The following is a 25,410-nucleotide window of genomic DNA, read 5'->3' on the forward strand; positions in this document are numbered from 1 at the left end:
AAGATTACTTTATCCAGCAAATCTATCATTCAGAATTGAAGGTCAGATAAAGAGCTTCACAGATAAGGAAAAGCTAAAGGAGTTCATCACCACCAAACCAGTTTTATATGAAATGCTGAAAGGTATCCTTTAAGAAGAGGAAGAAGAAGAAAAAGGTAAAGATACAAATTATGAACAACAAATATGCATCTATCAACAAGTGAATCTAAGAATCAAGTGAATAAATAATCTGATGTACAGAATGAACTGGTGAATATAATAGAATCAGGGACATAGAAAGGGAATGGACTGACTATTCTTGGGGGGGGAAAGGGGTGTGGGAGATGCGGGAAAAGACTGGACAAAAATCGTGCACCTATGGATGAGGACAGTGGGTGGGGAGTGAGGGCAGAGGGTGGGGTGGGAACTGGGAGGAGGGGAGTTATGGGGGGGGAAAAGAGGGACAAATGTAATAATCTGAACAATAAAGGTAAAAAAAAAGAAAGAAAATAATTTTATGGTTGGGTCACAACATGAGGAACTGTATTTAAAGGTCCAGAAGGTTGAGAACCTCTGAGATGGAGGAAGACATAAACAAATGGAAGAATATACCGTGGTCATGGATTGGTAGAATCAACATCATTAAAATGTCTATACTTCACAAAGCAATCTATAGATTCAATGTAACCCCCATTAATATACCAATGGAATATTTCACCTATCTAGAACAAACTCCAAAAATTCATCTGCAATAAAAAAAAAAAACCCTGAATAGCTGCAGCAATCCTGAGAAAGAAGGACAATGTTGGAGGGATCACAATACCAGATATCAAGCTATATTACAAAGCCACTGTTTTCAAAACTGCCTGGTACTGGCACAAGAACAGATATATAGATCAATGGAACAGAACAGAGAACCCAGAAATTGACCCAAGCCATTATGCTCAATTAATATTTGACAAAGGAGGCAAGAGCATACAATGGAGTCAAGACAGTCTTTTCAATAGTGTTGGGAAAATTGAAAAAAATGAAACTAGACCACCAACTTACACCATACACAAAAATAAACTCAAAATGGATAAAGGACTTAAACATAAGATTGGAAACCATAAAAATCTTAGAAAAATCCATAGGCAGCAAAATATCAGACATATGTCATAGAAATATTTCCACTGGTACAGCTCCTAAGGAGAAAACAAACAAATGGAACTACATCAAAATAAAAGGCTTCTGCACAGCAAAAGAAACCATCAACAAAACAATAAGAAAGCCCACTGCATGGGAGAACATATTTGCCAATGTTATCTCTGATAAGGGTTTAATTTCCAAACTTTACAGTGGACTTATATAACTTAACAAAAGGAAGATAAACAATCCAATCAAAAAATGGGCAAAGGCCCTAAATAGACACTTTTCAAAAGAGGAGATACAGAAGGCTGAGAGACACATGAAAATAAGCTCAAAGTCACTAATCATCTGAGAGATACAAATCAGAATGACAATGAGGTACCATCTCACACCTGTCAGAATGACTACCATCAACAAATCAACAAGTGCTGGCGAGGATGTGGAGAAAAAGGAACCCCCTTGCACTGCTGGTAGGAATGCAGACTGGTGCAACCACTCTGGAAAACAGTATGGCGTTTTCCAAAAAAATTAAAAATGGAACTCCTATTTAACCCAGTAACCCCACTTCTAGGAATATACAAAGAAATCAGAAACACCAATCAGAAAGTATATATGCATCCCTATGTTCATAGCAGCACAATGTACAATAGCTAAGATTTGGAAATAGCCTAAGTGTTCATCAGCAGATGAATGGATTAAAAAACTGTGATACATCTACACAGTGGAATACTATGCTGCTGTAAAAAAGAAGGAACTTTTATCATTTGCAACAGCATGGATGGATCTGGAGAGCATTATGCTAAGTGAAATAAGCCAGTTGGAGGAAGATAAATATCACTTGATCTCACTCATTTGTGGAATATAATGAATACCTAACATAAACTCAATATAAAAACAGAGCCAGAGGAAAAAAATATGTTAGAATATAATTGAAGTAATCCTGCTATTTGCAGATTTTTAATATTTCCTACAACTTTTGTGATATTATACTACGTTAGTACAGTTTTGGTAATATTAAAAATCTTTTTTTCTTGAAATATTAATGTTTATTGCATGTAACATTATTATACTTAAAATCATTTTTCTTGAAATATTAATGTTTATTGCATGTAAATGGCTAATTATTCTGTATCTACAATCTGGTAATAGTTTTATTTCCTATATTTCAAAAATCAAATAAAATAAAGAAAAATATATATATATTTTAAAAATAAAAAATTATAAGGAAAGTTTAGCCCAGCATGCATGGCCCAGTGGTTGAGTGTTGACCTATGACCAGGAGATCATGGTTTGATTCCCGGTCAGGGCACATGCCCAGGTTGTCTGCAGGCTTGATTTCCCAGTATAGGCGTGCAGGAGGCAGCTGATCAATGATTCTCATAACTGATGTTTCTCTTTTCTCCCTCTCCTTTCCTCTCTGAAATCAATACATACACACACACCTTTTTATAAAGGAGAGAGTTTATTTAGAAAGTTACAGAGGTGGAAGAAGTGACTCTGGCTCAGGAAACAAGTTACAGAAACAGAGGAAGAGCCCTTGGAACTTAGGAACTTATACTTAATGAAGAAAGACAATGTTTTCCCCCTAAAATCAGAACAAGACAAGGATGAAGGCGTTGGTGGTATAGTGGTGAGCATAGCTGCCTTCCAAGACAAGGATGTCTGTTCTCAGTCTTTATTCAACATTGTACTGGAGTTTTCAGCCATTAGAAATTAATATGTAACCTAAAGTATGGAGGCATGGAACAGATTGAAATACTTTGATGTGGGGGTGGAAGGATGAGGAGAGATAAACCAAAGAACTTACAGACTTATATGCATAGCCCATGGACAGGGGCAATATGCATAGTGTGAATCTGGGGGGGGGGGGGGCGCGATTGGGGCTGAGTGGTGGGGGGGGAAGGCATGGGACACATCTGTAATACTGTCAACAATATAAAATATATGTCTTAAAAAGAAATTAATAGCCCTAGCTGGTTTGGCTCAGTGGATAGAGTAGTCAGCCTGTGGACTTGAAGGGTCCCGGGTTCTATTACAGCCAAGGGCACATGCCCAGTTGTGGGCGCAGTCCCCAGTAGGGGGCGTGCAGGAGGCAGCCATTCAAAGATCCTCTCTCATCATTGTTTCTTCCCTCTCCCTTCCTCTCTGAAATCAATAAAAATATATATTTTTAAAAATTATCATATAGTATGCTTATCATATTTGTCGACTGACTATAGGATTTGATGATTAATAGAATCTGATCCCAGCCCTGCGGGTGTGGCTCAGTGGTTGAGCTCGGACCTATGAACCAGAAGGTCACAGATCCCCAGTAGGGCACGTACAGGAGGCAGCTGATCAATGATTCTCATCATTTATGTTTCTCCCCCTCTCCCTTCCTCTCTCTGAAACCAATAAAAATATATCTTAAAAAATAATCTGATCCCAAATTATTGCTACAAGCTGGAACAATTGACGGAGTAAACAGTAAATTAAAGCCAAAATTAAGAGTTTAGGTTTAAAAACCAACTGGAAGATTCAAAGTTCTGCAAAAGGATAACTAGGTACCTACTGTGTGCCACGCACTAGAGATAGAGACATGATTCTTTCCTAGATGGGACAATTCCAGACCTCCCCCCCCCCCCCAAAGAAAAATGTCTATGCTGGACTGAACACATCTTCCTGTGACCTCTCAACTCCTTAGCACTTACTAATAATTCCCTAGCCCCGCTGTGTTAATTCTTCGGGCAGAGACCACACACCACGCTTTGAGTCCCAGGTTTGCAATGATGACCGGAGTCCAGTACCCTCCTCTTGGATGACCGCTTTGGCCCTGCGGCCTCAGGCCGATTACTTGGAAGCTAAGGAAGCGAAAACGCGCGCCGCGGGAGTGTCGGGGAGAAAGCGCCCGGAACAGCCCGGAGCGGCCAGACTTCCCGCCGCGCTCCCGGCTCGGGAGGCGCCGGAGTTCCTGCGGTTACTGCTCTGCGCATGAGCGGAAGTCAGGCTTTGCGCAGTCTGCTGGGTCGGTGGGTGTGTGTGTTAACTGATTGGCTCCATATTCAGTGCAGAACAATCGGTTTGCATCTGTTCTTCCCGTAGCACCCTCCAGCTGCTAGAAACAAGATCGCATTCCAGGAAGCGTTGAGGCCGCCCGACTGCCCATCTTCCCGTAGTAAAGATGGCGGCGCCCTGACAGTAAACGACACGTCAAACCACTTCCGCGTTTCTCCTGTGCCCTCGTTCAAGATGGCGGACGAGGCCACCCGGCGTGTCGTGTCTGAGATCCCAGTGCTGAAGACTAACGCCGGACCTCGCGATCGGGAGCTGTGGGTGCAGCGCCTCAAGGAGGAGTATCAGTCTCTTATCCGGGTGGGTTGTGCTGCTGCGGGCGCAGAGCGCTGTGGGTCATCCTGTGTGCTCAGGAATAGGCTCCGTGCGGAAGCCATTTCCGGTCTTAAAGGCGAACCCCCAAATTCATAGACACGAGAACTGCGGGGTGTGGGGCCTAGGCGGGGGCGGGGGCGCCGGCAGGGGAGCCGCGCCGCGAGCCAGGGTCTGGCCGACTTCCTGCGGGGTGCGCCTCGGAAGGTGACGTGTCGCTCCGGCTCCGGGCTTGCCCTCCTGGGGGCGAGGAGCGGGCTGTCCCCGCCGACCCCTCGGCCCCCTTTCGCTCCGGGAGGAGGCGCGCACGTTCGGGCCGAAAAGTCAAAGAGGGGGCAGTGGCAGGATGGCGGGACCCTGTGCGGCTCCCCCTCTTCTCTGAGCTGGGGCGGCCGGGGTCTGTCCTGCCGCGTGCCCCTCTTCACCGCAGACCTGTTGTACACCCCGCACCCAGGAAGGGGCTCCGAGGCCGGAGGCGGCGGGCCGGGCTACTAAGACTCGTTAAGTGGGGAAAGGGAGAGGGAGGCCGAGGAACTGCTAGAATGTGCGGAAGCCGGCGAGGTAGCTAATCCGGGTGGGGCTGGTCAGGGCGGGCTCCCTGGAGGAGGCGGTGCTTGAGGTGGGAGGAGGACGTTCACGGCGAAAGGCACCGAGGAACAAAGGCACCGACGCTAGGAACGCTGTGATGTGTAAGAAGAGACACCTAGTTCAGAGTTGCTGCAGCACCAAATGCGTAGCGAGGAGTGGTGGGCAAGACTCGAGGGAGGGGTCTGAGCACTCGAATTTTATCTTGGAGGCGTTGGGATTCCTTTAAAGGATTTTCACCAAGGAATATTCTGGTCAGATGTGAGCTTAGATCAATCACCGTGGCAATAGAGAGGAAAATGGAATTGACAGGGATAAGATTGAAGGTAGGAGACAAGTTAGGAGTCTGTGATTAATCCAGGCAAAAGAAAGTTGATGCTCTAAAGCCTAAACTCTACAGTTAGTTACAGTGAGAGTAGAGAGGAGAGGTAGATTTGAAGACTGTTCAGAAGGCAAAATCAGCAGGACATTGCTGCTGGGCTAGAGTAAAGGAGAGGGAGAATCAAGAATTATTCCAGCTCGGCCGGTGCGGCTCAGTGGTTGAGCATGGACCTTTGAGCCAGGAGGTCATGGTTCCATTCCTGGTCAGGCACAGGCCCAGGTTTCAGGCTTGATCCCCGGTGGGGGCGTGCAGGAGGCAGCCGATTGATGATTCTCTCTCATCGATGTTTGTCTCCTTCTCCCTTACTCTCTGAAATCAATTAAAAAAATTTTTTTAAAGGACAATTCCAGGTTTCTAGCCTAAATGACAGTGAATGCTGATACTACTGCCTGAGATTGATGCAGTGGGGGGACAGGTCAGAAGGAACAAAAGCAAAAGCTGAGCTTGAGGTACCTGTGAAACAAAGGTAGAATATATAGTTGGATACTGGAGTCTGAAGCTGGAGAAAACATCTGGATTAAAGATAAAGATTTGAAAGTCCATCAGCATGTGGGAGCTAATCAAAACCAGGACCCTGTCATGTCCTCTGGGGAGGGAGCACCCCATTAAACGAGTTGTGAGCTGCGGGCAGAAAGTGTCAGAAGTGAAAAGAGAACTCAGCTGGTGTCATCAAATCTTTTGTGCTAAAGTGAGTGGAGCCCAAGCATTCTCTGCTCTGGGCAATTGCTAGTCCCTGCTTACCAGTGTGACTTTGTCTTTATTTTTGCTTATGTCAGGAAAATGGGGCAAATGTACTAAAAAAGAAAGTAGTCACATAATTTTCTTTTGAGGGAAGGGGGACTGCCCTTGGCCTCAACTTCCCCCTCAAAGACCTAATTATTTTCTTTTAGTATGTGGAGAACAACAAGAATGCAGACACTGATTGGTTCCGACTGGAGTCCAACAAGGAAGGGACTCGGTAGGCAGACCCTCTTGGGGGGTATCGGGGTGGGGATCATACGTGGTTTTAGCATTTTCGTATCTCAAAGCTCACTGCCAGGCCATCCCTGCCTCATATTGGCTGTGTCCACTCCCACAGCTCCAGAGTTTCCCAATTCCTATCCCATGAGTCTCCCAGGCTAGTCACCTAAGCCAAGAAGATGTCACTTGAGCCCTAACCGGTTTGGCTCAGTGGATAGAGCGTCGGCCTGCGGACTGAAGGGTCCCAGGTTCGATTCCAGTCAAGGGCATGTACCTTGGTTGCAGGCACATCCCCAGTAGGGGGTGTGCAGGAGGCAGCTGATCGATGTTTCTTTCTCATAGATGTTTCTAACCCTCTATCCCTTTCCCTTCCTCTCTGTAAAAAATCAATAAAATATATTAAAAAAAAAAAAGATGTCACTTGAGTATGAGAAGAATGGTCAAATTAGACTGAGGTTTGGTCTTCGTTATAGGTGGTTTGGAAAATGCTGGTACATCCATGATCTCCTCAAATATGAGTTTGACATCGAGTTTGACGTGAGTATGATGGTGTGGGAAATATGGAGGTTAACAAGCTAACATTTCTTGAAAGGACCAAAGAAATTTTCCAATGGGAGGCAAAAACTGAGATTTGAAGCTAGCGTAGATTAGTTACTAATCTCTAAGTCCAGAATTCTGGTTTGCACATGCTGCTTGGGGAGTTTGCCAAACATTTCAGTTCAACTGAGAAATGTATGTCAGATTACATTAGTTCCTTTATATCCTGATTCTCTTTTATTAAGGTTTTATAATTCCTCCAGATTCCTATCACATATCCTACTACTGCTCCAGAAATTGCAGTCCCTGAGCTGGATGGAAAAACAGCCAAGATGTACAGGTAGGACTGAATAGGAGATGGGAAAGGGTCAAAACGGGCTTCGGGAAGAACTTGGGGAGGCAGGAATTTTCCCCGAGGCCTGCTGGCCTGGAGGGGCTCTAGGCCTCCCTCTACCAAGCCTGGGCACTGCACTTGGCTGGCCTTGTTCTCAGCTTGGATCACTAATAGCCTTGTGCTTCCAGGAGGCTGCTATGTTTCATGGTAACCTTGCATGTCAACACCTTCTTCCCGCTTATCCCTCTCCTAGGGGTGGCAAAATATGTCTGACTGATCACTTTAAGCCTTTGTGGGCCAGGAATGTGCCCAAGTTTGGACTAGCTCATCTTATGGCTTTGGGGGTAAGTTTGGGTTATTTGCTTCTCCCTCTCCCGTCCCCCCTCCCTCTCAAAAATCAATAGAAATATAAAAAAGAGAAGTAACTGAGAGTAAACAAGGAATAAGTGTTTTCCCTTGGGTGTGCTCCCCTAGTATCTCTCTAGGAAGGAGCTCCTGATGGAACAAGATGCATTGCCTTGGTGGCAGTAACCTTACGGTCTCCCTTGTATTACAGCTGGGTCCATGGCTGGCAGTGGAAATCCCCGATCTGATTCAGAAAGGTGTCATTCAGCATAAAGAGAAATCATCTGAAGGCTCAAGCCACTGAGGCTGGACAGGGGACCTTTGAGAGGCTATGTTCCTTTTTCCTGTGTGTCCCTTACTCATCTAATGCGTCCCTCACACTCTTTCACCCACAACTGTTATCAAGTAGCTGCAGCAGGCGTTGCTGGAAAAAAAACCAACAAACACTATTGCTACGAATGTGTAAGGCTACCCAGGGAGGGGAAAGCCTGGGGCTTTGAAAAACCCAAAGGTCACTTATATCCCCTCCCCAGGTGGAGCGATGTGAGGGCCTGGAGGGACAGCGGGTGGCGGAAAGTGGGTCCATGGACCTTTGGTTTCTGGAGATAACTCATCAATAAAAGCTGCTTCCTCTGGTGGCCTGTGGTCCTCATTGGTGGCTGCTAACAGCAGGCCAGCCTGCCCCGCCCTGCGGGGAGGCCCCTCCCTACTGAGCCCCCCTGCAGCTCTCTGGGGAGCATCTGTGCTGCAAACCTGGGGGCCAGGCTCCGGCTGTCAGACCCACACCCTGTGGGCCACAGAATGAGGTGACGGGGCCTACACCTCAGGGACACGGTTCGCAGTAACGGTGTCAAGACGAGGCTGGGCAAGGCTGGGAACTGTGGGTCCTAACGTTGGCTGCGTTGCCATGGTGTCGGGGGGCGGGGTCGCGCAGGCGCTGAGGACGCAGGCGCTGGGTCGGAGTGCGGCTGCGCAGGCGCCGTGAGCGACGCTGAAGCCGGTGGCGGCGGGACCAACAAATATGGCGGCGGCCCCGGCGGCGGGAGCGACCTGGGCGGCAGCTGCGCCTGAAGTTGCAGCCGGGCCCGCGGGGGTGCTGCACAGGGGTCGGGGGGGGCAGCCCTGAGCTGGGGCCTGGCCCCGGCTGGGCTCCCCCGCCGCACCCCGGGGCACAGGTACGGGCCGCGGCGTGACGGCCGGTGTGGGGGGACGCCCTGGACCTGGGAGGACGCCCTCCACCCAGGCGGAGGCGCAGGGGACGGCGGGCCTGGGGGAACGGGGCTGCCGGGGCGCGTCCGGGGACCGTGGGGCACACAGCGCCGGGCTCCGGAGCCAATCGGCGGCCTCGGCCTGTCTGCCCTCAAGGGGGGCGGACCCGAGAAGCCCTGCCGCCGGGCGACCCGGGGTCAGGGAGGCCCGCCCGCCCGCCTTCCGCAGGGCCCCCGAGCCCCACACCGCGTAGGAGCTCGAGGGTGCGGGAGGGAGGGAGTCGCAAGCCACCCATTTCCTGAGAGGGGCAGGGGGTGCGGATGGGGTGCTGTCTCCTGGGCTGTTGTCCTGGCACCCGCCCCAGTGACCAGGGCGCCCGAGGGGCTCAGGCAGCGCCCGCTTGACGTCCCGGGTGCGAGGCTGTCGCCACCCGATGGTCCAGGCCGCGGCTGTCCTCGGCCTCCCAGCACCGCTGTTTCCGCAGGGAGGGGCTGAGGCAGGAGCCAGGCCTGGGCTGCCATCACCCATTCATTGATCCTCAGTGATACAGCCACACCGCACTTCTCCAGCAGTTCGATTCTCAACCATGTTGTTCACAGAAAAAAGTCTCCGTTGTCGACCAAAACTTCAGTTTTGGACCTGACAACCTTTCATGCTGAGACCTCTACCTGACAAAAAGCATCTCTCTGGCAACCAAGGAAAGAATGCTTTTGTGATTCGCACATTTTTCAAACAGAAAGAGTGCTAATGTTGCTAAGGGTGTGAACGCGCTCATAAGATAACAAGCACAGGCAGTTGAATAGGTAGAAAAATTTGTTTGTATAAAGGAAAAGCAGTTAGCCAGTGGTAGCACTTTAGAGGCAGTGATACATGGAAAATCAGTTTAAGGCTAATAGAGGGTGTTTCAATAAGTTTAAGAAAAGAAGTGCTTATTTATAGATTAGACATGTACTGTATATACTGGTAAGAAAGGTTAAAATGGAATCATTTGGAGTTTTGGAACGGATTAATTCAATTTGCATTCTTTCTGATGGGAACAAATGATTCAGTTTTCTAACAAATCGCTTCTCCAACAGCTTTCCAGAACGAATTAAGTTCAAGAACTGAGGTTCAGTGTGCTAAGTATTTACTTTGTGTCAAACACTGAGCTAGGTACTGGGATACAATGTCTGATATGAACTCGGTTCCTGCCCACAGTGCACATAGAAGCTAGTATGGTAGCTTAGCTTCCCCCTCTGTCCATATTCATATGCGGACCCTCTCTTCTCCCAGGTCTTGCCTGTGGTGACCACAATGCCCCAGGCCTCTGAGCACCGCCTGGGCCGGACCCGAGAGCCACCTGTCAATGTCCAGCCCCGAGTGGGACCCAAACTACCATTTGCCCCCCGGGCTCGCAGTAAGGAGCGTCGAAACCCAGCCCCTGGGCCAAACCCCATGTCACGGCCTCTGCCTCCCCGGCCAGGCCCACCTGAGGAACGGCTCAAGAAACTGGAGCTGGGACCAACACGGACCTCAGGCCCTCGTCCCAGAGGGCCCCTTCGGGCAGATCATGGAGTTCCCCTGCCGGGCTCACCACCCCCAGCTGTGGCTCTGCCTCTCCCAGCCAGGACCAACCTAGCCAGGTCCAAGTCTGTGAGCAGTGGGGACTTGCGTCCAACAGGGATTGCCTTGGGAGGGCACCGAGGTGCTGGAGAGCTAGGGGCTGCACTGAGCCGCTTGGCGCTCCGGCCTGAGCCACCCACTTTGAGACGTAGCACCTCTCTCCGCCGCCTAGGGGGCTTTCCTGGGCCCCCCACCTTGCTCAGTATACGGACAGAGCCCCCTCCTTCCCATGGCACTTTCCGCGTGATATCTGCCCGGCCCTCCAAGCCTTTCTACTTCGATGACAAGATGGTGAGGACTTGTCAGCACATGTGACCTTCCATTCCCATATTCCTCCAGCTTTCTTGCCGTCATATGGCTTTCCTCCCCACCCCCACCCCCATCCCAAGTTCCTTTCTCAGCCCCTCATTGCAGCATTTGGACTCTAATCTCCCTTCCTTATCCTTTCAGGGTTGTCTGTCACTCCCCCGCATGGTGCACCACTTCAGTCCCCAGGGATTTAACCCAGCCATTTGGAATTCTCCTTTGGGTCCCCCAGGCCCTTTCTCTCCCTTGCCTTCTCTCCTAGGACACGGCCTAGGCCAGTGATGGCGAACCTTTTGAGCTTGGCGTGTCAGCATTTTGAAAAACCCTAACTTAACTCTGGTGCCGTGTCACATATAGAAATGTTTTGATATTTGCAACCATAGTAAAACAAAGACATATTTTTGATATTTATTTTACATATTTAAATGCCATTTAACAAAGAAAAATCAACCAAAAAAATGAGTTCGTGTGTCACCTCTGACACGCATGTCATAGGTTCGCCATCACTGGCCTCGGCCTAATTAACCTCTGGAGCTGAGGAGGGGCAGGTTCAGGAAATCTGAGCTAGTGTGGTCGCCCATTTCTTGAGCAAGTGAGCGAGGCTGATTGCATTTGGAGCATCAGGAGAGGGAGCCGGAAAGGGCCACGGGGGCAGGAGGGGGCCTCGGATGCAACAAGGTGGGGGTGGGGAGCAGCTGGGCAACCATGCCAGTGCTTGGTCAGTTGCCCTGGGAGCTGTTTTGCCGGCCAGCTGGGCAGAGGAACAAGTGGAGAACAGGTGGGACTGGCATGGCTGAGTCTGTGGTGCACTCAACTGTGATGGGCTTACTGCTCATGTCCAGTGAGGTAGGGAGACCCCAATACCCAGTGAGGGAAAGAGGGTAGAGTTTGGGGTGAAGTATTGGGGGGGCGGCAAAGCAGTGGGCAGCATGCTGTTGAAAGGTTAAAGGGTCACACGGGCTGTATGGGAACCTGCTGACGGCACTCTGACCTTCCAGGCTCATCACACACTGCTTCTGGGCTCTGGTCATGTTGGCCTCCGAAATCTGGGGAACACGGTGAGAGCCATTCTCCTGTCCTTCCTTTCTAACAGGAGCGGGGAGCGGTGCTGGGCGGGAACTTGGCTGGCGTGGGGAGGGGGCACTGCCACTCTGAGTCTCCCTGGGCCCCTTCTGGAGAGGTAACGGCAGTGTCTCTGCTGCTCCCTAGTGCTTCCTGAATGCTGTGCTGCAGTGTTTGAGCAGCACTCGGCCTCTCCGGGACTTCTGCCTGCGAAGGGACTTCCGGCAAGAGGTGCCTGGAGGGGGCCGAGCCCAAGAGCTCACTGAAGGTGGGGCAACAACTCCTGTCCCCCTGCCTTTCAAACCCTCTTCTCCCCAGCCCCTTGCAGGTCCACCTGCCAATGCGGGCAGCCCCGGCCTCCAGTCTGGCAGTTGTACCTTTTTCCTGGGGCCACTGTGTAAAGTCTGTTTCCGCTTCCGAGCCGCCTCTTGCCTCTTCCAGGACTAACCTGTGTTTCCCTTCCCCACTCCCACCCCAATAGCCTTTGCAGATGTGATTGGTGCCCTGTGGCACCCTGACTCTTGTGAAGCTGTAAATCCTACTCGGTTCCGAGCTGTCTTCCAGAAATACGTGCCCTCCTTCTCTGGATACAGGTGGGAGAGCTGGAGGGCATGGGATTTCCCTCTGGCCATGTCTGGGGATAGGACCAAGAGGGGCCCTGGCAGCAGTATTCTGAGCCTTGAGATGTTCTTAATCCAGGAGGGGGGACCAGTGTCTGGCGGGGATGGTGTCTGCACGGGGGTCAGTTGCCCACCCTCTTTGGCTGTAGCCAGCAGGATGCCCAGGAGTTCCTGAAGCTCCTCATGGAGCGGCTGCACCTTGAAATCAACCGACGAGGCCGCCGGGCTCCCCCAGTCCTGGCCAGTAGCCCCGCTCCCTCCCCGCCCCACCGTGGAGGGGCTCTGCTAGAGGAGCCGGGCTTAAGGTAAGGTGCTCCCACGCCCTTTTCTCCACAGTAGTTTGCCAGCAGCATCTTCCTGCACAGAACAGCTAGTCAGGACAGGAGCAGGTCCGGGAAAACGCGTGGCTTAGAAATGGGTGGAGAAGCAGTGCAGAGCGGGAGGCCGGAGCGGATGGAGGCAGAGGCAGTGCTGGGAAGTCCCCATGTCCACGGAGGAGGGAGAGTTCATTGACAACAAGGCACATAAAGGGCCTGAAGCCGGTGGAGGAAGACGACATGTTCTTCCTTGTCTAATCCCTTTACCTTCCCCAGAAAGTCCTCTGAAGCCTTGCTCCTCTTCCTTGAAATTTAGAGAAGGGATCAACCGAAGGACTTCTATGCATGCATAAAGCACAACCAGTGGACACAAGACACGAGGGGGGGATGAGGGCATGTGACGGGGGTAGGGGAGGCTGGGGGAAGGTCAATGGGGGGAAAAAAGGAGACATACTTTAAACAATAAAAACAATATTTAAAAAAATTTAGAGAAGGAGCTGAGGTATGGGTGGGGTACAGGGCTCTGGGTCATTTCAGTGGTGTCTGGGTGCCCACTTTTCCTGCTGTCTCAGGGGTGCTCCCATTTCCCTTCTGTGGTAGTGACAATGACCGGGCCAACCTAATGTGGAAGCGTTACCTGGAGCGAGAGGACAGCAAGATTGTGGGTATGGAACGGCACAGCAACAGGGAAATAAATGGGGGGGGGGGGGGGAGTGCAGGCTGGGGAGAAAGAAGATGATGCTGTCAAGGGATGTGGGAACAGCTGGGTGATAAAAATGTGGAAAAGGGGTGCGGGGCTTCTAGGAATGTTGGTGATGGGGAATCAAGGTCAGGCAAAGGGGTGGGAAGAGAAATCCTAGCAGGCGTCTCGGCCTCTCACAGTGACTCTCCTGCCCTCTACTTCTGTCTAGACCTGTTTGTGGGCCAGTTGAAAAGTTGTCTCAAGTGCCAGGCCTGTGGGTATCGCTCCACGACCTTCGAGGTTTTTTGTGACCTGTCCCTGCCCATCCCTAAGGTGGGATTCCAGAGGATTCCAAGGGTGGATGGGACATGGGTTTGGTGACCCAACCTCGCTGCCCCCAGAGCGTGGGAAGGAACCCTTTGGGTCTCTGGAGGAGACGTGAAGCCTGGGTTGAGGAAGAAGAGTTGGGAAAGGAAATGCTGAACATGCTGACCCTTCGTTCCCCTTTCCCTCCAGAAAGGATTTGCTGGGGGCAGAGTGTCTCTGCGGGACTGCTTCAGCCTTTTCACCAAGGAAGAAGAGCTGGAGTCGGAAAATGCCCCAGTATGTGGGGTTCAAACGGGATGTAGTAACACTGGGGACTCTGGGGGACTCCGTATGGGTTAAAGGGGTTGCATGATGCCTTACTATGGGGAATAACATTTGTATGTCTGGGTTTCTGTGGGTCTCAGGTAAGTCCTAGAACTCTGGGGGCAAAGGAGGCCCAGAGCGTACAGAATTCATGGGGAGTCGTAAATTGTATGTGGCCAGGGTGTCGGAAAAGCCACTCGAGGTGAGGAGCACAGTAATCTAACATTATTTGATATTCAGGTGTGTGACCGATGTCAGCAGAGAACACGAAGTACCAAAAAGTTGACAGTACAGAGATTCCCCCGAATCCTCGTGCTCCGTATCCTCATCTCCAGACTCTGTTTCTTCCGTCCGTTCTCTTTCTCATTCCCCATGTTTGCAGAGGCTGGATAATTGGCAATTGAATTTTCCTTAGGAAACCGCCTTGCCCTGCCATGCTCCCGGTATTCCTTGGGGGAGGGGAGGGGACCGCATTCAAGATCTCAGTCCCCTCGGAGGCCCCTCTCGCCCCGCCCCCTCTAACTGCTCCTTAACCAGGGCTTAGATCTGAATCGGTTTTCCGCCTCCCGAGGCTCCATCAAGAAAAGCTCCGTAGGTGTGGACTTCCCGCTGCAGCGCCTGAGCCTGGGGGACTTTGCCAGCGACAAAGCCGGTGAGCCTGGTGGGAAGGCCCGGGGAGCGCCAGAAGGGGAGGCGGGGGGGGGGGGGGGCAGCCGCAACCGGCTCCCACGGCCTCTGCCTCCGCAGGAAGCCCCGTCTACCAGCTGTACGCCCTCTGCAACCACTCGGGCAGCGTCCACTATGGCCACTACACCGCGCTGTGCCGCTGCCAGACCGGCTGGCACGTCTACAATGACTCTCGGTGAGAACAGCCTCCTGCTCGCCTCCTGGCCCGGGTGGGTGGGGGGGGAGGGGGAAGGGGGCAGGGGGGTGCCTGGTGGGGCGGGGTCTCCCTCCCTGCCCTCGCGAGGCTGAGGCTGACCCTGTGGCCGGAAGGATGGGCGGGAATGAGCGCGCCCTCCCGCCTCCCCTCCGCCTAGGGTCTCCCCGGTCAGTGAGAACCAGGTGGCGTCCAGCGAGGGCTACGTGCTCTTCTACCAGCTGACGCAGGAGCCGCCCCGCTGCCTGTGAAACCCTCCCCCCCCCCCCCAAGCCCGGGCTCCCCGTTTACCTCAGAGACGTCTATTTTTGTGTCTTTTTCATTGGGGAGGCGGAGGGTAATTGTAGCTCCCATTTTTTAAATTAAAAAGTACCCTTCCACCTGGAGGTCCCCCTGTGCCCCAGCCCCATGTACAGAGCTCCCCAGGCCCCGCGCGTGTACGGCCCCGGACTTCAATCTCACTTTTTGTGAATAAATTTATTAAGAAAAACGGATGTCCTCGTTTGTACTTGTGCGGGGCGGGGCGGGGGGCGGGGGGAAGGAGGCCGAGTTGGGTCTTCCCGGGCGCGTGGGGCGGAAGGAGGGAAGGCAAAGCCGAGACTGGTGCCGGCGAAGGGGCGGCCCCTCGAGACGCCAGCGCCCCGGACCCGGGGTGGAAACGCTGGGTGCGTGGCCCGGGGCCCTCGCTCCCGCAGGCCCGGCCGCTGCCACCGTCAGGAGCTGTTTACCGGGCCAACCCCGCGCGCCAGCCACTGCCCGGGGCGCAGGGCCGGACCTGGCGCTCCCTCCCGCTCCGCACGGGAAACCGGCCGCCGGCGCTGCCGTCCGGGGTTCTCATTGGCGAGCGTCACCGGCCTTCGGGGCCACCAATGGGAAGCGGGCTGCTGCGCAGGCGCGACCTCCAGGCCGTGGGGGCGGGGGTGCTGGGGGGCCGCGCCGGGGCGACCCGCGCCGCGCGCGCAGATAGCGTGGGTGCGGCCCCTATCGCCCCGCAGAGCGCGGGCGGGAAGCCTGCGGGCCTGCACCGGCTCCTCCCGCACTTTCTCTCGTCCGTCCCGCGGGTGAGTCCTGTGCCCCAAACGGGCGCCTCGCGCTCGCACCACCACGTCCGTGGGCTCTGCCTCAGTTTCCCGCAAAGCAGTGGCCGGGGCGGAGGAGCGCGGGTCCGGCGCTACCGAGAGGGGGTCGGTCAGCGCTCCGTGCCGCCCTTCTCCCCAGGCTCCCGATGGCCCGGACCGTGGTCGTGCTGGGCGGAGGCATCAGCGGCTTGGCCGCCAGTTACCACCTGAGCCGGGTCCCCAGGGCCCCCAAGGTGAGCGCCCCGCGCGGAGGGAGCCTCCGGATCCCTGGCCCCGTGGGCAGCCCGGGGTGCGCGCCGCCCGCCCCTCGAGCCCCTTCCCCGGCGTCGGAGACCCCGAGCCACAGTCCCACCCCCGCTCCAGGTGGTGCTGGTGGAGGGCGGCGAGCGCCTGGGAGGCTGGATCCGCTCCGTGCGAGGGCCCGGCGGCGCTGTCTTCGAACTCGGGCCCCGAGGAATTCGGCCCGCGGGGGCGCGGGGAGCGCGGACTCTGCTCCTGGTGAGGCTGTGGGGTGCCCGGAGAGGGGGTTCCTCGAGAGGGTAGAGGGGGGAGGGTGCGTAGGTGGTGGTCAGCTCTTCGTTCCTCCTCCCGGGGGCGCGGGGAGCAGGTGTCTGAGCTGGGCTTGGACTCCGAAGTGTTGCCGGTCCGAGGAGACCACCCGGCTGCCCGCAACCGGTTCCTGTACGTGGGCGGCGCCCTGCACGCGCTGCCCGCCGGCCTCAGGTGACTCCCGGCGCCCCGCGGGTGGAAGGGAGCCCAGAGCCGGGAGGCCCCGAGCGCCCCTCACTGCGCTTCTCCCGCAGGGCGCTGCTCCGCCCGTCGCCCCCCTTCTCCAAGCCTCTGGTCTGGGCCGGGCTGCGGGACCTGACCGCCCCCCGGGGCAGAGACCCTGACGAGACTGTGCACAGCTTTGCCGAGCGCCGCCTGGGACCCGAGGTGACCCTGCCCAGAGGCCTGGAGGGCCCCCCCGCCCCCCGGGGCTCCTCTGTGTCCCGGGATGTCTGTCTTTTCATACCCAGAAGTTTCCAAAACTCAGCTTTGGAGGGCGGGTGCCTCCACGACCCTCTCCCCCTTCGGAGGGTGGGCTGCTTCGGAGCCCAAGCCCAGCTGTCCCCTCACCTTCCCGACGGGCAGGGCGGTGACAACCGGCCCTTCTCGCCCTCAGGTGGCGGCTCTGGCCGCGGACAGCCTCTGCCGCGGAGTGTTCGCAGGCAGCAGCCGGGAGCTCAGCGTGCGGTCCTGCTTCCCCAGCCTCTTTCAAGCCGAGCAAGCCCATGGCTCCGTGTTGCTGGGGCTGCTGCGGGGGGCCGGTGAGGGCGCGCCCGCGGGCGGGCACATGGCGGGCTGCGGGGCGGAGGCCAGGAGGCCATGCTGCCGCTCTATCTCCTCCCCTCGGCAGGGCAGAGCGCACAGCCAGACTCGGCCCTCATCCGCCAGGCCCGGGCTGAACGCTGGAGTCAGTGGTCGCTCCGAGGAGGGCTGGAGATGCTGCCCCAGGCACTTAACGCCCACCTGACCCGGAGCGGGGTCGCCGTTCTCAGGGGCCACCCGGTCTGTGGGCTCAGCCTCCAGGCAGGACGCTGGAAGGTAGGAGAGGCCCGTGGAGTGTAATGAGCCTGTCTCTCTGTTTCCATCTTTGCCTAAGTGTTGTTGTGCGTTTTAAATTTACTTTCATTTATTGATTTTAGAGGAGGGGGAGAGAGAAACATCGATTAGTTGCCCCCTTGTTTATGCATTCATTGGGTGATTCTTGTGTGTGCTGTGACCCAGGATGGAGCCCACAACCTGACGTATGGGGGTGATGCTCTAGAAGCGCTGCCTGGCCAGGGCTTGCCCACATACTTTCACCACGCCAGGCCCGGCGGACTGGAGTTGCCCGTTTCCTGCCCTAGAAGCTGTTTAAATACGGGCCTCATTTGTGAACCTTCCTCCAAGACCCTTTGACCCAAGTCTGTGGGTAGACACAGTGCTAGCAGTGGCTGAGAGCCCAGCTCCACTGAACAGCTCAGAGTGGACACTGGCTGTCTGGCCCACTTCCTGGAGTAAGGGTGTGATTTCTTTGCTAACTACCTGGCTCTCCTGCCGCGTGTGTGCCCGGGAAGCTAAGGCAGAATTCCCATGACCTCTGTGTTTCAAATGTGCTTCTACTCAGGTGTCTCTGGGGGGCAGCTGCCTGGAGGCCGACCATGTGATTAGTGCTCTTCCAGCTTCAGGTAATGGGTAGCCCCCTCCCTTCCCCACCCAGGGTGAGGCAAGCTGTGGTTTCTGGGCCAGTAGGACCATACCATGCGCTGAATTGCACATCCTTGGAAGGCTAATCCCAAGAAGGGTGGATGGAAGTGTGGGGGGAAGGCCTCCTGAGCAGCCTCTGCCGGCTCCCCCAGTGCTCAGCAAGCTGCTCCCCGCCGAGGCTGCACCTCTGGCGCGCGTCCTGGGCACCATCCATGCTGTGTCTGTGGCCGTGGTGAACCTGCAGTACCGAGGAGCCCAGCTGCCGGTCCAGGTGTGACACAGGAAGGGGAGGCAAGGGCCCCATGGAGTCCTTCCCCTGACCATCTCCTTCTCTCAGGGATTTGGACATCTGGTGCCATCCTCAGAAGACCCGGGCGTCCTGGGAATCGTGTACGACTCAGTTGCTTTTCCCGAGCAGGATGGGAGCCCCCCTGGCCTCAGAGTGACTGTGAGGAGGCAGCTTTGCTTAGCTGGGGTTTCCGAGGGGCTCCCATGTGCCCAGCGTAGGTCAGGGCCGTCGTCTCTCCCTAGGTGATGCTCGGAGGTTCCTGGTTACAGGGACTGGAAGCCAGGGGCTGGGCCTCCTCTCGGGAGCTGCTCCAGCAGCAGGCACAGGAAGCAGCTGCCACGCAGTTAGGACTGAAGGAGCCTCCGAGTCACTGCTTGGTCCACCTGCACAAGGTGAGCTGGACAGATGCCCTCAGCTCCCCTACAGGCATCAAAGGCAGGACCTGGCGTTTTTGTCAGTGTCCACCAAGGCTTGTGACATCAGTCATAAACTTCTTTTATCGCCTCCTCTCCCCAGCACTGCATCCCCCAGTACACACTAGGCCACTGGAGAAAACTGGGTAAGTTGGGAAACAGCTGGGCTGAGGAGAGCCAGGAACTCCGGCCCGCTGACGCTCCTTGTCCCCTGCAGAGTCAGCTGCCCACTTCCTGGCTGCTCACAGGCTGCCCCTGACCCTGGCTGGAGCCTCCTATGAGGGAGTTGCTGTCAATGACTGTATAGAGAGTGGGCGCCAGGCAGCAGCCCGGGCCCTGGGCTTAGAACTTGACAGATGATCCCCATACCCCATCTTGTTGCCCCTGCTGGCTGGGACTCTCACCATGAAAATAAAAGTTGTGGGAGATTGGCTCGGTCTGGCTGTACTGTCATGGGCAAGGGGAGGAAGGAGGTACAGAGACAGGCAAAGGGTGCCTGAGGTGCAGAAAGCAGGAGCAAAGGCGAGACTGAGTCCTTTATTAGAAAATATATCAAAATCCAGCCGCCTGAGCCAGAGCCAGAAGAGGGGGCTGCTCTAGCCCTGGCAGAAAGTGCCCAGGGCGGGGCTCACTTCACCTAACACATCCTGGGGACCATAAATAGAATAAATATTCACAGAGGTCCCAGGAGAAGCTAGGTCACTCTTCTCTCCATGGAAGAAGGGACTTGGGGTCCAGCCCTGCTCCCACTGCAGGGGCAGCACTCCCAGGAGTCACCACATACAATCATGACATCAGGGATTCACAGTCATAATCCTGGCAGGTGCCCCTAGAAAGGGGCCCTCAGGTCTAGAGGAGCCCAACTCCAGTCCAGCATAAGAGGCCCCAGTCCCTCTAAGAGCAGTGGGAGCTGAGGGAGGGAGAACAGAACCCTCTGGTTCAGTTTCATGACTGAAGGCAGGCAGGAAGGAGGCGTCAGTGTGGGCCATGGGGGGCTGTGTGGTTGGCAGTAGGCAGAGGGCCCAGCCTGGCGGGCGGCCTGCGCTGCAGCATCTCTTGGCGGAATGCCTGGGAGGAGCCAGGTGGGTAACGGGGGCCAGAGGGAATCCGGGGACCCCGGGGGTCAGTTCCAATGTCTGCTGTGACATTGGTATAGAGAGGGCCCAACTCTCGAGCCAGCAATCGGTACGTCAGTGAGTTCATCCCATCCTGTGTCCAGGAATTCTGAGTGCGGATCAGGAGGTCAAACCTGGGGATTAGAGGAGAGAGACTAAGACAGGAAGGAACAGCCAGGAATCAGGGGCCTGCAGGGGTCTCTGATGGAACACAGAGCCGGAGGGTCCGGCCCCACCGCCCGCAGCCCTCCCTGCCTACCTGTGCGGGTTTTCCTCGTTGCCCTTGTCTCCTCGGTGCTTCACCATCTTGTAGTGCCCCACAGAGGTGGGGGGGCGAGAGATCTTCATACCGGCCAGCCGCACCCTGTGGGAAAAGGGGGGGATCTTGGCGGATCCGACTGGAGGAAAATGGCTGGGGGCACAAGGAGAGCTGAGGCCAGCAGGAAGGGACTGCTGGTTCCTACCGAGAGCCACTACTGCAGTCAGGCAGAGGCGTTCACTGTTTCACTTAGTGCCAAGTACTGGCAGGGAGAGGGTCAAGTGCAAGAAGGAAATGGCTGAAGAGAACACAGAAGCTGAGGTCCCGAACCCTGAGGGCCTTGTACCAGGTACCCTGGGGCCTTGTAGGTTTGCACCTCCCACCTTATTTCCTAAATGGTCCCAGGAGCTGCTGCTCCAGCCCTCTCGGAAGGACACATGGCCTAAAGTGCAGACCAAGCTCAGCAGTTCTGACTCAGAAGACGGGCTGAGCTGCTCCACCTCCTTTGCCCCGCACCCTCCCACTCCAAAGTACAGGGTGGAACCAGGACCTGAACAGAAACCAGCCCCAGCTCTAACATACAGAAGCAAGAAGTGAAGGTGGCCTGGGAAGAGCATTGAGAAACTGCTGGGTGCTTTACACTTAAAAAGAATTCAGAGGCACCACTCAGGACTCAAGGGAGAGGAGGCAATGGATCCAGTATATCAAGCCCAAAATATTCAAACCACAGATAGGAAATTGGGTCAGCTGAGCCTGAGGGTCAAATGTTCCACATATGAAACATGAGTTGGCCTCATGCCAATGGCAGAGGCTTTGAAAAAAAAAGTGATTCTTGGTCCTATGAGTGCCTCCTCCCTGGCCACATATGAAGTGGTCTGGATGCAACGCTGGCAGGAGTACCGAGCTGGCTGTAGGCCCCTTTCTGCTCTGGGGTCCCAGGATACTGTAGCCTACAGATCTAGGAGACTGAGGGTAATGGTGGGGTAAGGGAGGGCAGACAGGAGACAGGAGAGGCATGGCACAGTGCAGGCCCTGCATGCGAAGGTTAGTACTAAAGGGCTATGGCCAGGGGTGGCCTCAGGATGGGGATTCAGGCCGGGGAAAGGGAGGGAGGGAGGTCAGGATGTCTGACCTGGTAGCAATGTCATCATCCTCACCACCCCAGCCCCAGTATTCATTGGGGAAGCCGTTCATCTTCAGGTACTGGTCGGGAGTGAGCGCTGAGACCCCTCCAAAGTATTGGGGGTATGGGAGGCTGGGGAGAGAAAGATCCTTGGGTTCCACAAGTCTTATGGTATGCATCCCTACCCACAATCCCCTCAGCTCGCCTGCTTCCCAGCATCCTCTAATGCCTTCTACCTGTATCCAAACTTGTTCATGGCGACAGCCACATGCCGGGGCCCCCGGGGGTCGCACACATACAGGTTGTGGTCATTCTCTGGCAGGAGGTCCACGTCGTGCAAGAACAGGCAGTCCCACTCTTCATCACGCAGGGCCTCCCGGACCCCCACATTCAGCAGCTTTGCCCTGTTAAAAGTTCCATTTCCAGCCTGAAAGAGGGCAGAGGAAGCCCAGACTGTTGGTGGCATGGAGAGAGGGGCTGAAACATAAGAGTAAAAAGAGGGCCCTGGCTGGTTTGGCTCAGTGGATAGAGCGTCAGCCTGCAGACTGAAGGGTCCCAGGTTTTATTCCAGTCAAGGGCACATGCCTGGGTTGTGGGCTCAATCCCCAGTAGGGGGGTGTGCAGGAGGCAGCTGATCCATGATTCTCTCTCATCACTGATGTTTCTCTTTCCCTCTCCCTTCCTCTCTGAAATCAATAAAAATATACTTTTTAAAAAAAGTAAAAAGAGGGAAATCAAAGTGGGATGGGGGGCAAAGAGAATGAAGAGAAAGACGATCTAAAAATTTCACTCAGAAAATATTTTGAGCAACAGTGTGTGCCTGATACTTACATGCTGCTGTTTAGCATTAAATCCTGACAACTAGCAACCATGTGAATAGGTGTCATTCAGTCACCCCTCGTTGCCTCATTGTAGGAGATTAAGTACTTGCTTACGGTCACATATGGAACAAATGGCACAACTACAATTTTAGCCCAAATCTGTCCAATTCCAAATGGGCACAATTCCAAACTGAACAAAGGAAAAGTCCTGGAAGTGTGTAGGACCAGGAGTACCCTGCATCGAACAAGAAGTCTGGGACTGACCACAGGCACAGCAGAGCCAGGATTTCCCCACCTTCAGCAGCCAAACCCTCTTGGTTATTCCAGGGACCACACAGCAGAGTGCAGTGGCACTGGGTGAGGCTTCCTACAGAAAGGTCTGAGTGGGAGTGTACCTGGTGGATGACGTAGATGCCGTAAGCAAGCTGCTGGCGCTGCAGGAAGGGGTGCAGGTGGTAGAGCAGCAGGCGCAGGTGGTGCTCCCGGCCCCGGTGTGGCACGATGACCGCTGTCCGGGAGCGGGGCTCACACCCTGCAGGGCGGTACCGGCCCCCCGCTTCCACCCGGGGGTTCCTCTCCACAATCTCTGCCAGCGATGGCACTGGGCTAAAGGACACGGACACAGGACCCACTGTTGGAGGAAATGACAAGTCACGGGTCAGAGGAGCACCTCTGACCCTGGCCCTCCTGGTCTGTGGCTAGGCAGCCCCCAAGGACTCACTCAGAAATCTCACCAGCCTTGAGCTCCCATCACTGGGACAGCTTCACAAAGCCTGGAAGGGGCAGGCTCCTTCCCTAGCCTACCTGATTGTAGGTTTCATAACTCCTTAATAGGGTTGGGAGCTATAGTTAGGGGATGGAGGGAACGGATGGACTTCCAACTCATGACCTAAATCAGGACTCATGCACAAAGGAAGCAATCTAACCTGAGGCAGGCAATAGAAAGCTTTGACTCAACCCAGGGCCCAATCCAAACTCCAAATTCAAGTCCACTCCATCTCAACCTGAGCCCACTTTCCAATTACATCAGCCTCCTATTCTAAGTCCCACTCTGACCCCCCTTCCCTTCGCTCCCTTCCCCTTCCCCTTCCTTCTGCACTCACCTAAGAAAGGAGACCGTTCTGGACAGTAAGGCAGACCTTGAGGAGCCAGAGGGCCGCCCGGGGCAACAGCAGGGGCCCCTGACAGGTGGCTGAGGTTACTGTAGACATCGTGGGGGTGAGCATAGTCAAATGTGGGCCCCTGCTCTCGGCCAAATAGGGCGCTGAGGTTCCGGAAGCCCCCCAGTGACAGGTACATCATGACGGCCAGCTGGGAGCCCACGAGCAGGGCCAGCGTGCAGGGCCGCTCCAGCAGCCGCCGCAACATCCTGGGCTGAGGTCTGGGAGGAGAGGAGAGCTCTGGGCAGGCAGGGGGAGCACAGCCGGAAGAGAGCATGGTGTAGGGATGGCGGTGGGGTGAAGAGGAGAAACAGGCAGAGGAGCCGGTCACCGGTCACCGAAGGGAGCACACAGGTGTGCAGTCATCGAGGGGAAGAGACAGGCTGTGGCCACCAGCAGCCCCACCACCTTTCCCAGCCCGGGTCGCACTCTCCTCCACCCTCCCCAACCCACTCCTGCACGTCCTCTCAGTCCTCACCCTCAAGTCCATTTCAGAGGAGTCCCTGGAGAACTCCCTTCCAGTTTAGAGGGAGAGACTCACCTAGGTTCAAGCTGTCTTCTTCCAGATCATGGGGGCCCGGGGGGCCCCGGGGGCGCAGAGATGTGATGCATTATCTAAAACTGGAAATGTCGCCGAGGACAGCCGGCCAACGGAGCTCCTGGGACCAGCTGGAACACAGTGGGCAAGGGTGAGCCGATCGCCCACGGCGAGGCGCGCAAGGGCCGGAAGCGGGCTTCCAGCAGGGGAAGTGAGGGAAGATGCTGGCTTCTCCCACGGAGTGTCAACTCCATCCTCGCCCATCCCCCACCCCAACAGGACCAACCTGTTCGGGGAGCGGGGACAGGGCCGCTACTGGAGCCTGTGTCCCCAGGGGGTGAAGCAGCCAGGACAGGACTGGACTGTGCAGTGGTCTCAGGAGAACAGGGCGGAGCAGAAAACGGGCTACTTTCCACTCCTCAGGGGCCTGGGAACTAGGTCCGCAGGTGCAGGGAGCGTGACCACCTGGGAGCGGCAAGCACACGCCCCAGGCGCGGGGGGAGGGGAGAGGCGTCCCTGTCGCCTTTCCCGGCTCCGGCTCCGGCTCCGGCTCCGGCTCCGGCTCCGGCGGGTGGGAGGGGAAGCGCAGGGCAGCGCCGGGGGCACTGGGACTGGCTTCCCTGGAGGGGGTGGTTGCCGCCTGTGCTTTCCAGCGCGTTACAGCCCAGCGCCTTTGGGGCACCCTCCCACCCCGAACTCCTGCAGGCGCCCTACCTTCCTGGGGCGCCCACCCGGCCCGGCCCACACTCCGCCCGGGACCCGCTCCACTCGAGTTTGTCTGCAGCCTTTGCTCCAAACTTCTCATCCTCCCGATCGCCCTCACGTTTGTGCGGGCCTCTCATCCCTCCATCCGTGGCCCGTACCTGCTCTGCGGCTTCCCGTGGTCACCGCCCGCCTGACAGCCGGGAAGGCGCCTCTGCCGCCATCTTGGATGCTGGCGGGCGGGGCGGCGCGGCGCTCAGAAGGCGGGGCGGCGCTCGGGGGCGGGGCGGCGCTCGGGGGGCGGCGCTCGGGGGCGGGGCGGGGCTCGGGGGCGGGGCGGGGCTCGGGGCGGGGCGGGGCTCGGGGCGGGGCGGGGCTCGGGGCGGGGCGGGGCTCGGGGTGGGGCCGCCTGGCGGGCGGGACGCGGCTTCACCGCGCGGCACGGCCTTCGGTTCCCCGCTCCTCAGCCTTGGAAACCGGCAGCCAGGCCAGCCTTTCCCAGCTCAGGCCTGTGACTGACCCGGAGGCCGAGCCCTGCGGGGTGTCAGCGGCGCCCCTGTGGCAACATTGCTCCTCCTGATGCCTGATGCCACTTAGTAGCATCATTGCTCCTCCTCGGGGTGCAGAGTTGCTGATGCTCCGGCGCACCGTATCCGCCGTAACAGAAGGAACGGTGCGGGCGGAAGGGTGTGAAATGTTTTCCGATGTTAGCGTAACATGGTCGCTCCATTCGATGCAGCGTTTGGTGGCCTCCCCTA

The 25,410-nt window shown here is 55.7% G+C and overlaps 4 protein-coding genes across 8 annotated transcripts in view; 3 read left to right on the forward strand and 1 right to left on the reverse strand.

The window, feature by feature from the left end:
- UFC1 (ubiquitin-fold modifier conjugating enzyme 1) overlaps positions 1–8,251 on the forward strand; it is a 24,560-nt gene extending 16,309 nt beyond the window's left edge. The window contains exons 2-7 of one of the 3 annotated variants that reach the window (XM_059675616.1): positions 4,189–4,458; positions 6,328–6,395; positions 6,871–6,934; positions 7,198–7,274; positions 7,522–7,612; positions 7,825–8,251. In XM_059675616.1, the coding sequence (XP_059531599.1) occupies positions 4,189–4,458; positions 6,328–6,395; positions 6,871–6,934; positions 7,198–7,274; positions 7,522–7,612; positions 7,825–7,917 (663 nt within the window). In that variant the 3' untranslated portion in view covers positions 7,918–8,251. The remainder of the gene's footprint in view (positions 1–4,188; positions 4,459–6,327; positions 6,396–6,870; positions 6,935–7,197; positions 7,275–7,521; positions 7,613–7,824) is intronic. The other 2 variants (XM_059675618.1, XM_059675617.1) reach the window with 2 other exon arrangements.
- Positions 8,252–8,582: 331 nt separating this feature from the next.
- On the forward strand, positions 8,583–15,411 carry USP21 (ubiquitin specific peptidase 21). 2 transcript variants are annotated; one of them, XM_059675599.1, is made up of 13 exons: positions 8,583–8,788; positions 10,095–10,715; positions 11,729–11,788; positions 11,940–12,060; positions 12,274–12,385; positions 12,562–12,717; positions 13,330–13,394; positions 13,641–13,744; positions 13,928–14,014; positions 14,282–14,360; positions 14,586–14,693; positions 14,789–14,903; positions 15,082–15,411. In XM_059675599.1, exons 2-13 carry the CDS (start codon positions 10,116–10,118, stop codon positions 15,170–15,172), a joined length of 1,698 nt encoding a protein of 565 aa, XP_059531582.1. In that variant the 5' UTR covers positions 8,583–8,788; positions 10,095–10,115; the 3' UTR covers positions 15,173–15,411. The 2 variants fall into 2 exon arrangements, with proteins under 2 accessions (XP_059531582.1, XP_059531583.1); XM_059675600.1 differs by having other exon boundaries at positions 10,095–10,454.
- Positions 15,412–15,816: 405 nt separating this feature from the next.
- PPOX (protoporphyrinogen oxidase) lies at positions 15,817–19,367 on the forward strand. Its single transcript, XM_059675601.1, has 13 exons — positions 15,817–15,982; positions 16,140–16,233; positions 16,364–16,498; positions 16,608–16,723; positions 16,804–16,936; positions 17,166–17,310; positions 17,400–17,587; positions 18,153–18,213; positions 18,385–18,503; positions 18,570–18,680; positions 18,764–18,913; positions 19,038–19,080; positions 19,152–19,367. The coding sequence occupies exons 2-13, from the start codon at positions 16,147–16,149 to the stop codon at positions 19,292–19,294; spliced, it is 1,431 nt and encodes a 476-aa protein (XP_059531584.1). The 5' UTR covers positions 15,817–15,982; positions 16,140–16,146; the 3' UTR covers positions 19,295–19,367.
- An 89-nt stretch (positions 19,368–19,456) lies between these two features.
- On the reverse strand, positions 19,457–23,620 carry B4GALT3 (beta-1,4-galactosyltransferase 3). Of its 2 annotated transcripts, XM_059675602.1 has the most exons (6): positions 23,356–23,620; positions 22,648–22,883; positions 21,668–21,858; positions 21,441–21,563; positions 20,309–20,413; positions 19,457–20,183 (listed from the first exon to the last, which is right to left on the reverse strand). In XM_059675602.1, the coding sequence occupies exons 1-6, from the start codon at positions 23,618–23,620 to the stop codon at positions 19,910–19,912; spliced, it is 1,194 nt and encodes a 397-aa protein (XP_059531585.1). In that variant the 3' UTR covers positions 19,457–19,909. The 2 variants fall into 2 exon arrangements, with proteins under 2 accessions (XP_059531585.1, XP_059531586.1); XM_059675603.1 differs by lacking the exon at positions 21,441–21,563.
- Positions 23,621–25,410: the final 1,790 nt, after the last annotated feature.

Source organism: Myotis daubentonii, chromosome 18 (assembly GCF_963259705.1).
Source record: "Myotis daubentonii chromosome 18, mMyoDau2.1, whole genome shotgun sequence".
Classification (NCBI taxonomy): domain Eukaryota; kingdom Metazoa; phylum Chordata; class Mammalia; order Chiroptera; family Vespertilionidae; genus Myotis; species Myotis daubentonii.

Bases quoted from the DNA above. Each gene is read 5' to 3' on its own strand.
- USP21 (XM_059675599.1), top strand. From the start codon at position 10,116: ATGCCCCAGGCCTCTGAGCACCGCCTGGGCCGGACCCGAGAGCCACCT. The intron at 12,386-12,561 runs GTGGGAGAGCTG...CTTTGGCTGTAG, and splicing joins CCCTCCTTCTCTGGATACAG to CCAGCAGGATGCCCAGGAGT. The intron at 14,694-14,788 runs GTGAGCCTGGTG...CTGCCTCCGCAG, and splicing joins CTTTGCCAGCGACAAAGCCG to GAAGCCCCGTCTACCAGCTG.
- B4GALT3 (XM_059675602.1), bottom strand. From the start codon at position 23,620: ATGTTGCGGCGGCTGCTGGAGCGGCCCTGCACGCTGGCCCTGCTCGTG. The intron at 22,884-23,355 runs GTGAGTGCAGAA...TTCCTCCAACAG, and splicing joins AGAACGGTCTCCTTTCTTAG to TGGGTCCTGTGTCCGTGTCC. The intron at 20,414-21,440 runs GTCAGACATCCT...CTTTTCCCACAG, and splicing joins GATGATGACATTGCTACCAG to GGTGCGGCTGGCCGGTATGA.
- PPOX (XM_059675601.1), top strand. From the start codon at position 16,147: ATGGCCCGGACCGTGGTCGTGCTGGGCGGAGGCATCAGCGGCTTGGCC. The intron at 17,588-18,152 runs GTAGGAGAGGCC...GCTTCTACTCAG, and splicing joins TCCAGGCAGGACGCTGGAAG to GTGTCTCTGGGGGGCAGCTG. The intron at 18,914-19,037 runs GTGAGCTGGACA...TCCTCTCCCCAG, and splicing joins GCTTGGTCCACCTGCACAAG to CACTGCATCCCCCAGTACAC.